General features: G+C 32.3%; 1 protein-coding gene across 1 annotated transcript in view; it reads left to right on the top strand.

Annotated features, from left to right (window-relative positions):
* The first annotated feature begins 2,900 nt into the window (after positions 1-2,900).
* LOC143215960 (neuropeptide CCHamide-2) overlaps positions 2,901-12,631 on the top strand; it is a 31,160-nt gene continuing 21,429 nt past the window's right edge. Inside the window, exon 1 of the mRNA XM_076438607.1 lies at positions 2,901-3,529. Coding sequence (XP_076294722.1) covers positions 3,430-3,529 — 100 coding nt within the window. The 5' untranslated portion in view covers positions 2,901-3,429. The remainder of the gene's footprint in view (positions 3,530-12,631) is intronic.

Below are 12,631 nucleotides of genomic sequence, written 5' to 3'. Positions count from 1 at the left end.
AGTGATCAGCTGTGCACTTCATATTTTTCAACGTCGATGATAAACAGGGTTAGTGGTTTGAATGTGATAACCGCCCGCGATTATAAAAATTACACTTAACGCCATGGGTTATCAGCGAACGCGATGGACAAGTTCTTCGTTCAGATAACATCAAACCATAGATTTTATATGAAGTGACTGTGCAATCTTGTAATATCTTCAACTTAAACTTCTCGATAATTTAATTACAATTTCTAATAACATTGATTTATGTACACAATTAATTTTGACATTTCATTTGATTTGAATATTGATTATGCTTTCATTCTTACACATTTTATTTTATTTTTCATAACTGACTTACTTATAATATCTATTTTTCATAATTGATTTACTTAAAACATTTATTTTTCTAAATTATTTGTTGTCACAGAGAATATGAAGTAAATTTAATAACATTAAAGGATTCACCGAGGTTAATTAAAATTTTAATTTGAGATGTTATTTTTAAGCCCCGAATAAACTTCTATATGAATTGCAACATTAAAGAGCTTCATTTCTAGTGAATTCGTAGGTGATGTGCAGTGTGGGAGGAACCTCGTTACATACCTAGTTTAAAAAATTTTGTTCTTGAAATATTTAGAACTGCAGATTGTACACTACGTTTTACTTTATTTGTATTTTTACAGACTTTGATATTGAAGATCTATCTATCTTTAACTATATTACCATATTAATCTTTGGTCTTGCCTTTTTTTATTATTCTTGGATTTAAAACAGAAATTGTGTGTGCCTCCTACACGAACAAGACCGGCATCACCTTGCAATTGTAGCTCTGCTTCCACTTTTAAAATTTTCCGTCATATTCGTAACAATAAGAAATTGATATAATATAATGTATCTACGGCAAATTAATGCTAGCTATTCTTCTAGAAGAAGTACAAGTTTTCACGTTTTCAGTACTTTAACTGCCTTTCAATGCATTAATTTACCTCACGTTAAAGCTAAAAGTAGGAAGTGACCATTCTTTTTAGTATAGCAAACGCAAGTTTCGGAAACGAAAAAGGGGAGCGGCGCTTTTCTCGTGACGATAAAGAGTTAAAGTCGCACGATGTGAGCATAAATTATTATTTTATATATTAGTAATATTTTTATAAATCTAGAAGGTAGTTTTTTAATATCTCACATTACCATCGATTTATTTCACTATTTATTCTACTTTGATGGATATACATTTTTAAAATATTATAAATATAGAGGGTAGTTTTAATATCTTACACTATCATTGTTTCATTTCAATACTTGCTTTACTTCTGTGGTATAAATGTATGAAAGGGGGTGTGACTTTCCTTTCACTCTGTTCAATACCATCCCCAAATAAAGTAAACTGTGCTAATATGGATAAAGGGAAGTAAAATTTAGCTTGCCAGCGATTCGTTTTACTGAGAAATATTGGCAAGATTGACAGAGTATAATTAAAATCATTATATCGTCGCGTCAGACAAATATAAGCGACAAACATGGCTGTCTACAAATGTGCAATACTCGTAGGGTCGTAGGTAGGCGACGATATCAAATTGGGAACACTTTAAAGGAATATTTTGTTTCCTTTATTCAAATAGAAATTGGAAAAGATCTTTCCAATATCGTATACACGTTGTTGTTTTCAAACACTCGTTTCCCATAAACCGCAGTATTCCCACCATTTTCAGAATATTCTAATGAAATTCTGAATGGAACTGTTGTAAGTAACTAAATCGAGTTAAATGTTAGTACAAGACTTACGTATACGTTGTTTTATTGGCAAGGTGTGAAGACTTACGTATACATTATTGTTTTATTGGCAAGGTGTGATTGAAATATTCATATACATACAAGGTAAACCCCTCACAATAACTATACTTGTACAACACGGTCCACAAATTGTAGCAATACTTGCATAACGCAAAGTTTATAGTTTTCCTATAACGCGTCGCCCTGACTTTTAAATTCGCAAAAATATGAAATAATGGAAGTAGCAATTTGGTGTTTATGCGGAACGTGTCAAAGGATAGAAACGTACTATTCTCGTACTATCTAGAGCATATTTAACGCGTTATATTTGTTCTACATACAGTGACCCCCAATAATATTCGGACACTCTTAAGAACACCATAATGTTTTTGATATTGGAATATACGACTTGAAATTTTTAGAGAAGTTAGAAAAATTGGTTAGCTACACAACGCGACGAAAAATTTTGAAAAAACTGTAAGTTATCGAAATTGCAGAGAAAATACTAAAAGTTGCATTTTTCAACTTTTAGAAAGATATGTATCGTTTTTTTTAGTGTCCGAATATTAATGGGAGTCGCTGTATATTGCTTTAACACTGTACTTTTTATAAATGTACAGAATATGCATATTAAATTGTTAAATACAGTACAATTGTTTACGAATCTATAACATGCGATACGAATCGTTATTATTAATATTAAATTAATAATAATAATTATTATGAACGAATTTTTCAATTCGAAACAATTATACGAACTTTCAACTTTGTACATAAAATTAGAGAAATAAAGGAATGTATTAACACGATCATGTTTGGCGCAAATATTTGTAGCATTAAATGTTGCCTCATTTTCAGTGGCAGTAGCATTTGTGGATCAGACACAAATTAAAATCGCATTAACACTAAACCTACGCTAAAAACAATTAAAATGTTTTAGCTCACAAAAATGACAAGGCTCTATTTATTTACATTTTGTGCAATTTTTATTACAATATGTGTTTGGATAAAGAAATTTATCGAATCAATTTACATGTAAGCTACGTCATGATTTCAATAATTGTAAAATGAAAAATATAAAACCGGTCATATGACCGACAGTGGTAGTAGTATTTTTAGTAGTTTTCGAACATTTTTGGGAGCCATAAATGCATAATGATTCGGATTTGGAATTCTAGACAATTATACTGACTTACAATTAAATTCACTATTAAAGAAAATATACACACGACCATGTTTGGTGTGACTAGTTTCACTGAAATTGTGCTGCGAATTGCAAATAATAAAAAGAAAGAAAAAATGAATGGTAGTCTGCGAAAGTGGTGGTTTTGGGCTTTAAAATGAGTATAAATATATAAGTGTACTAATTCTTTGAATGAAATTACCATAATTCATATATTGACGATCTCTGGAGAATCGGAAATTTAATGTTGAAACGCTTTTTTGTGTACGTGTGCGTGATCAGTGCGTGTACGAACACCACCCACAGTGTCTCTGCGTAGTCAGCATGCTCCATGGCGATGTCGACTGCGCCACTCTGGTTTCCACTCCCGCAAAAGAAGGAACGCCGACGTTCCCTTCGTTCATTCACAACCACCTGCTCGCCGAATAAGCATCGGCCCTCCGGTTCAACTGGCTGTCGACCCCGAACCCAGAAACCAAGTCGTGAGGAACAGGATGAGGAGCAACAGGACTTCCGGTATCCCGCTGACGGTCGGCGTTTCCGTTTCCGCGCTTATGCTCCTGGTCTTCGCCAGTGGCACGGCCCAAGCCAAACGTGAGTAATTCTTTCTTTATTTGGTCACCTTAACCCCTCACACCACCGCACATTGTCGGTTACGCTGATTACAACTTCTTTATCGTTCATAATTATTAGACACTGCGGATCTTTATGCATTTATGGCTTATGAAAATTTTCAAAAAAGGCTAGAATATAGAATTCGAAAGAATTTTGTACAATTTTTATTTCTTTTTGATCTACAAAGGCTGTTTCCATTAAAACTAGGCTTTTATTTCATTCCACTTTCTTAAAATTTGTCTGCAAAAATTGAAAACATCCGCAGTCAAATAATTATCGAATAGCGAAAAAGGTGTAATTTAAAACGGTAAAAATATCGGAAGAATTTAGAAATATTGTTACATAATTTTTTTCGACCTACTAAACATGTTGAGGAAGAACATTTTCTATTTCATATCGGTTTGTTGCAATTCAAGTAGAACATTTTTTATTGTCTAAGAATTACTTGGAAGAACAAGGGATCTTATATTTATTGTATGCCCACGTATTCTTCAATTCAGCCAATATGTCGAGTACAACAAAATAGAATTTTATTCCCGGTTTAAAGGAAATTAATGACGATTTAGTAGATTTTGTTCGAAATCTTCATCACGAGGGGTATAAACCCTTGTGTCAACAACCGGGTACCCGGCTTCAATTTCTTTTTAAAATTATTTCAATACTTTTATTGGCCAATAGAAAAATTATGAGAACCATGAGACTCGTTAAAATAGCGGGTTGTTCAAAATCTGTTTTATTTATTCGAGATTAGAAAGACTTACTTATGGGAAATTTATTTACTCCTGATGAAAATTACTCTCTATTTACAAATCAAGTGTCTGTCGCTACAGACTTCTCCGAAAAATAAACATTTTTCTAAGTAAATTGGAAGAGACAAGAGCCAAGTAGGAATTTCGTCCCTTCTTTTATTAATTTCATTTGTTTTCCATCAATTTTTAGCCCCGGTTTTCACAGACGAATTTGTTCCTTGGTGTCAAAAAGCAGTGGTGATAAATCAGTGAGATAGAAAAATTAAAAATTAACTTTGCAAATCCTTCGTTTGAACGACGAGAACCTGAGGTAAAATTCGGGGAGTTTAAAACTAATGAAAAAAGTGTACGACGTGTTATTTGTCCAAAATTAGTGTAAAAAAATGTGTCTTCACGTGAGGGACGTATGAAGATTAAACCAGTTGGGTGTGTGCTACCTCTGGCAAAAATTATTTCATCAAACAAATCCAGTATCTCTCATTAAAAATAAAACCTTTCTGCAAAGTAAACATTTTCTTTAGAATTTTAACACGTTAACCTTTAATGATTATACGAGACTGATACAGTTTTTCATAAATAAGTTGTTCGTTTCATGTTTGTTTTAAATACATACATATAATCTCTCTGCAGTCCAAGTATTTATGTATAATATTTGACGTGAAAATATTTTCGGTAACAATAAAGGCAAATGTAAGAATAGAACTCGTCACATATGCAGAAAATATTAACACAAAAGTGAATATGTACCTCTCTTCATGAGATACAGAATAAGTCAATTTCTCACTGATTTGAAGAAGGATTGAATCGCCACTATGCGTTGAGGAAATATCAAAAAGTTTCCAGTTCTCTGCCATGTTGCACATTCTTTTGCAATTTTTACATGAGAACATTGTATTTTTAACTTTATTAAATTCATATAATTTTTACAGTCAACAGTTGTTTATATTTAGTAAAACGACAAGAGCACATCCATTGTTTTATTAATAATTCTTGGAAACGTTGTTAACTTTTTATTTGTCTAACGTATAGTAATATTCTTTTTTAATGTACTAATAATTCCTTCAACAACGTCCTTCACGATTTTAATCGAATATTTTCTGTCGGAAAAGTGTAATGGTATAAAACAAAATAATGGCAACATCAAAGATTTTTAAAAAATGTTTTTTAAATAGCCGACCGTCATTTGAAAGCTTCTAAAATAATTAGAAACATTTTCATTAATCTATTCTTAAATATTTTTGAATTATAAAAATGAAACGAATTGTTGACTGGTGAGATTAAGGGTTGGATCTTTGTGCAATCATCGATCGTAAAAATGAATAGTTTCTATCACGTTTTTTGGACTGATGTCTTAAAATTGTACTATTTATATTACTTGTTTGCTTCACAGTATTCAATAATTATTTTTTTCCAATGCAAAAATGTGTAGAGTGTGTCTCAACGTTCTCTCGAATTTCACTTTTATTCAGAAGAAAAAGAAAGTGAGACGAATTTGCCTGTCTGTCACAATTTGTATATTTTCACATTTAAAAAGTTTCAGTGAGAAACGCGCAAGGATAAACTGACATATTTGCACTAGGTTGTCTGTTTTTTAAATTGAATTTACATCGGATGCGTTTGACAGGTTTTAGACGTGTTGTCATAACTGTTCTGTGCGAATCTTTTTATGCATTTGTGGCGTGTACAGGGTGTCTCTCACTTGATGGTACAACCCGAAAAAGAGCTATTCTAGATAAAAAAAAATACATGAAAAATACTTGAAACTCCTTTTGCATTTAAAGATACTTATAGATACTACCAGATACTCATTGCAAATTTATTTCCATTAATATTCGGACAGTCTATAAACAATAACTTTTACGTAATTGGACCAGACGACTTGAACTTTTTTGAGAAGTTAGGATTAGGCTACTAATAGCGCGTGTTAGAAGTTTTTAAAAAATGACGATTGGTTTACATAGATTACTAAATTCTTTTTGTTTGGGATCAAATTGAAAATTTACAAAATACTTTAATTTCAATCGAACGTCTAATTTCAATCAAATGCTACAAGTAGAAGAATGGAATTGATTGATCATTACATAATGGAAGATTAACAGATGTACTGGAAGGAGTAGAAAGTACAAGGTACTAATCCTAATAAACTTAATTTTACAATATTTCATTACATTTAACTTTCACGCATACCGTACATATTGTTGCGCGTTTGATTTTGCAACGGTTAAATCAAAGAAATATTGGATGACGCTGTGGCAAGGGCAAATATTTGAAAGAGAGGAAACCTAACAATTACATCGTGAAAATATGTGCACGATGTATGCCCCTTCAAATGATTTCCCTTTGTTTTTCTCAAATTTATATCATAACAATTCATTTCCGTAAAAATACCATAAGTTCTTTCCGGCCATTTATTCTATCGCCAATGAATATGTTCCAGTTTCCGTATTTGTTATTTTTACTTTGTAAATTACGTTTTATCGGTAAGTTAACACAGTTTCAAATATTTAAACGCTTTTTAAAAGAATCGGGCATTTCTGTATCGATACTTAAGTATACAATAAGTATCGAAATTTCAAGTATCACTACTAACAATATCAATATTTCACATGCATTGATTCTGTGATTATCGATATTCAATCGCCATTGAAATTAACTTTAGGAATGCTATGCAGATGAAATAATGTTAATAAGTATTGTGCAATGCCAGAGAAAATGTGGATATGAGTACACGAGTTCAGTGAAACGAATTAATATTCGGACGCTCTAAAAGAGACGACAACTTTATTAATATTGTACTATACGATTTTAACGTTTTTGGGAAGCTAGAGCAATTAGTTTACTACAGGATGTGAAAAGAAATGTTTTCAAAAATTGCAATTGATCGGAATTGTAGAAAAAATACTGAAAGTTGCATTTTACAACTTCTTTTTATGTGGGTCTATATTGTAAGAATCCTTAGATCGAACCGAAAATCGTGAAAGTCTGCAATGTTTACCATCTTTAAATGTTTGTAGCTCATTTTTATAATATGTTTAATTGACACAGATCTATAAAACGTATTTTTAAAATTTTCAATATAGGTCCAGTTAAAAAAATTGTAAAATGCAACTTTTAGTATTTTTTCTACAATTCCGATCAATTGCAATTTTTGAAAACATTTCTTTTCGCATCCTGTAGTAAACTAATTGCTCTAGCTTTCCAAAAAAGTTCAGATCGTATAGTACAATATTAAAAAAGTTATCGTCGTTTTTAGAGCGTCCGAATATCAATTCGTTTCACTGTATGTGCAGGAGCGGTAACTGTATCGATACCGGTGCTATCGTTACTTCATTTCCGATATATCACTTATATCGATACTTTGACTATCAATATGTATCGATACGGAATATTGGTACAATTAAAATGTATTCGCCATCACTAGCCCGTACGATGAGGGAATCGATTATCGATCGATATGATCGAGAACATTATAACTTAGAAGGAGTTGCGCATGACAAACCAGGATGCATCCACTCATATTACATATTATTACATTATTGAAGTGAAAACTTCTTTAAGCGCACCTTGTACACATTTGTTGGGCAGTGAACGAGTCGATGCGTCACGCTCCGAGGTGAAACGCTATTCGGGTAAGCTCGGGGGAGCCGAGTTTAGCTGAACGAGCGAGAAACAGATAGGTGTGCAATCTCCTAGAAGTTTCCACTTCGGTTGTGCGGTTTTATGTGCACAGTATTGGTCTGTTTTTTTTTTATATTGTTGTAATGTTTAAAGTAAATATAAATTTAGCCCATGAACGATGCTTATCATCTTTTACGAACCTTCACGGTTAGTATATCTCTGGCTTTAACGTGGAAACTAAGAATTGAAAGACTTGCGATTGGAGAAAGAAGGAATTACAGTTAAGTAAAGGTTAAAAGAAAGTCCATGTTGTTAGCATTTTTACGTACGCAAGATCCCTTTAATTTCACTCTTATAATATCCAACCTTCCATGTCTTGATTGTACAGTTTCAATTACTCATCTCCAATATCAAAGCTGCTCCTTCGACAAACGAGTTATTAATAATTCTTTCTATCCGGTGTTTACACTTTTTCCCCTCAAAATATAAAACATTGTCGTCTGTAATCAGAGTTAGCTTACGCGTGAATTGCTGGTCAATAAGAACGAAGAATTTTATAACAGTAGCTAGATGATAAAAATTATTAATTACCATCCCGATGTATTAGTCTCGCTATAACTTTTATTGCGCGCAACGTACCGTTTGTAATAACTTCCGGAAGATTTGCAACTGCAAGCAAAATGTTTTATCCGTTTTTCACACTTCACTTGTTTGACAATTAATCTCACGGACGCTGGGAGCTGGACAGACTAGTTTTTGAGATCAAAGAAATTCAAGGCTTCTCGATTAAATATTTTACAGACCATAGATATGCATTTAATTTGTAAATTGCGAAATTATTTTCAGTGACATTGTCTAGTCGTCGAGATTGTTATTTAGTACAAAACTAATTCTTTTAGATATACTATAGTCATTAGTAGACTTTAAAATAAAAGTTTTCTAAACCAATTGTAAAACAAACTAGGAGTTAATAGAAATTTTGTTTTTTAATATGATTAATAGGTTACATAGAATATTAATTTTCATTGTTTCGTATTTCTGCTACTCAGTCTTGTTATAATGGTATAAATTATATAGACTGGTTTATAATGCCTATTAATAGATAGGTAACGCGATCTGAGATGATGTTTTCTAAGCGAAGTGGATATCAGAGATATTAACCTGGTGTACTTTGTTCGACTTACGTCAGAGTATTAAGGCTTTAATAACGTAAATGAAGAGACAAATGCGAAAATGTTAACCCTTCCATTGCAACACGCGTATACATATAAGTACACGCTTTTATAGGTTCATTAATAACACACATACATACATATCCATATAAAATGCGTTTAATAAATTCCGAGTAATAATTTGATTAAACTAATTTACTCAACTGATTTTATTAAATTGTAAATATCGACAATTGCTTTCATATTTTCTTGTTTTTAACAGTGCAAAATTATTACTTTCGCTACTGTAATCTAAGTTACGATTTTATTGGGACTTCTCTTGGATCCCGAGGCTTTCGGAATTCCCGAAAATATCTGTGATTCCCGACATTTTGAAGTTTCTCCATACTTCTAATAATTATAAGACTCTGAAAGCCATTGTGTTACCGAAGATTACATATCTTATTAGTCGGGAATGTTTATGTTAGTAATATTGTAGAAAGTAATTGCGAATAACGATACTGCGTTTGTCTCAATCGCCCTCAGATTTTCAGAAGTTTAATTTTGAGAAAACAAGTCAATTTTTCAATATTAAGAATTTTGCCTACTTCAACTGCACAAGCTATAGCTGAGCAGAGAGGTTTTGTATTTTGTATATCATTCAGATAATAGAGAATTCAGATGTAGACACCTTTGCGACAGTTACTGAGATATTACTTACACTGGGAATCTGTATGCAAAATAGAAATTCTCTGTGTTAATTACAAGATAATTAGAGAACTGTGTAAAAGTTTGTTTCTTTCTTTGATAATTTAAACAAGTTGACAATATTATATTGGGGCACTCCTAAATTCTTTTAATCTGTCCACTGTTTTGTGTTCATCTTTGTCGTAAATGCATACAATCCTCAGTCTAATAAAACAGCAGAATTTCATCAACATATTTATCAACACATCTATCAACATATACATCAACACATTCATCAACATATTCATCAACACATCTATCAACATTATCGAAAGAAGAAAGCGTTTCCTTAGCTCCAGTACCTCGCAATCGATGCAAGGTGGCACGTGTTAAATGTAACATGCGGCACCGCAGACTTATCATAATTACTTCACGTGTGTGAACGAATCTCTGCTGAAGGAGATTCCCAGGGAACAATACGCCACATTGTCCCGTCGATTCAAAGTAAGACGGGCGCGTTTAGCCTATAGAGGAATCGGGACAAATGCAACCTCGTGCACCATTCCGGCCACGTAAACGCGAGAAATATGAAACCGGGTGTCGCCGTTGTGAATAAGTGAATATCTTTGATACTCTCGTCATCCCGGAACGCGGAAAGGAAACTTTATTGCGAGAAGTACAAATGGTGGTGCAGCACGGACGTCCCGGCTACATAAGAGCAATCGAATGAATAATTCTTGGCCGTTCGACGCTCGCACAACTTAAATTAGTTCCCCCATGATCGCAAACAAAAACGATCTGTGGGTCGCGTTAATTCAAATTCAAATGAATTCGGAAGCACTCTCTGTTGGTCTACAAGATGCATTCTCTTTTTCGGTATGCCCTTTGAGAAGATTATGCCAGCCGGTTGTTGAATCTGAACGAATCTATAGCAACATTTTATGTGATTGCATTTTAATCATTTTATTAAGATAAATGAAGTTCCTGTAACAAAAGTTTTCGTTACAATTAATATGGATATGGTGACACCATAAAAAATGAAAGAGTTATTTGTTGATGAATTTTCGACAGGTGATAACGAACATAACAAACACAATTCTCAATTTCTGTTCCTGATAATTAACTTGGAAGATTTTCATGTCGCATAAAGATCTACACTCTGGTCATCCCGATTTAAATACGCTTATATTTTTTCGTGAAATTTATTTTAATCAATTAAAACATAATTTTATTTAGACGAGTATTAATTTTCAGTCGCCAGCAACGAATAAAATTCGACACAGAAGTTTCAAGTTTGTTTATACATTGCAGTAGTTTTGCAATTTATGAAGATAAAATTAATGAAAGGTAATTAGAAATTTATCTAGCTTTGAAGTAGAACATTTCAGACAATCATTCGACGTTCCGTGAAATGAATAAATTGTTAATCGTATTCCGGTAGTTGATACTGCGAAAAATAACACATTGTATAATACCCAGTCATGGCTCTATATTGTGGTCGTTTTCTCGCTACCGACTGTTATACCCTTATGACTGTTATTACGTTTAATAAGCTTCCTGGTACGATTCACTATTATTTGCATTTCACATCAAAAGTTACGAGTCTGAGAATGTAGGAAGCAGTTTAGTATCAAATCAGCTTCCGGACGTATATAAGTCTAGGCTAAGTAATGTGGGACACCTGAGAGAACTGACGTAAATAAAAATAATAAGAACGGCTGCATTAAACGGATTATCGAATGACATTTTATTGTTAAATTAAGCCGATAGGGCTTATGTTCTTTCGTTAATCCCTGAAAAGCCAACTGAAATATTTTTGATATATTAATATATTTATTAGTAATTTAAAGAAATGGCTTAATTCGAAATCAACAAATAGTAACCTGCTTAAGATCATTTAAAACATTTATTTGAAAAATTTTATTTCAGATGAATTATTACATTAAATAAGGCAGTTATATAATAATTGATGGGGAAGTAACATACGAAATTGATTATGCTTCTAATAAATGTTTTTCGACAAAAATAGATTTTATAAATATTATACTTGCTATAAATTATGTATCCATTTTTATGTTTCAGCATTCAATATTTTAATCAAATTTGAATTCACGTGTATTTACTTTTCGTACCATGTACGTACGCCGCTTCTTCCGTCAGAATTATTCACGTGTTACACGTGTTACTACTGCACATTGTATTTCGATCACACTTTCATCTTTGCCTCCAATTATTATGATTATGCTCCATCAAATTGTGTAAGTGATTTTGGATGACATTTAGTAATACTGCACATCAATTTTCGGAGGTCGAGTTCGAGTCGAGTTTAACTGTATTGTCGAAATTGACAAGCGAATGAGGTTGAACTATTCTATTTATCACAAAAATGATGTTAGTAACGAAATTAAATACACTGCTGCCCTCGATACCTGATCAACAATAATCGGTAATTTGCTACAACATTAACGTCATGAACAACAGAATGTATAGAAATACTTGAATGTGTTGCATAATAATTTAATATGTTAATAATAGACTATTGTAGTTATCCACTTTGAACACAAATCAAATATTACTTTATAATAACTATGTATGCATATTTTATATTGGTTTTAAACTAAAATCCCATTATTATAAAACATTAAAACATTAGAAATAATAGATACTATTAAAACTTATAAATAAACATATTCACTGTCTGAGATTCTAAATAATCGTACCAAATTGATTGGTTGTCAACACTTTCGCGTCTTGTATTTCATGGCTTGCTTTTTGTTACCAACACTTTGTTGTACATTACACATCGCGGTATATTTGTGGACTAATTAACATTTGTTACTTGTCACGAATTGCCGCGAGGATTTCCAATTAAATCC

Source organism: Lasioglossum baleicum, chromosome 14 (genome assembly GCF_051020765.1).
Source record: "Lasioglossum baleicum chromosome 14, iyLasBale1, whole genome shotgun sequence".
Taxonomy (NCBI): Eukaryota; Metazoa; Arthropoda; class Insecta; order Hymenoptera; family Halictidae; genus Lasioglossum; species Lasioglossum baleicum.
This window is presented reverse-complemented; position numbering and strand designations above follow the sequence as displayed.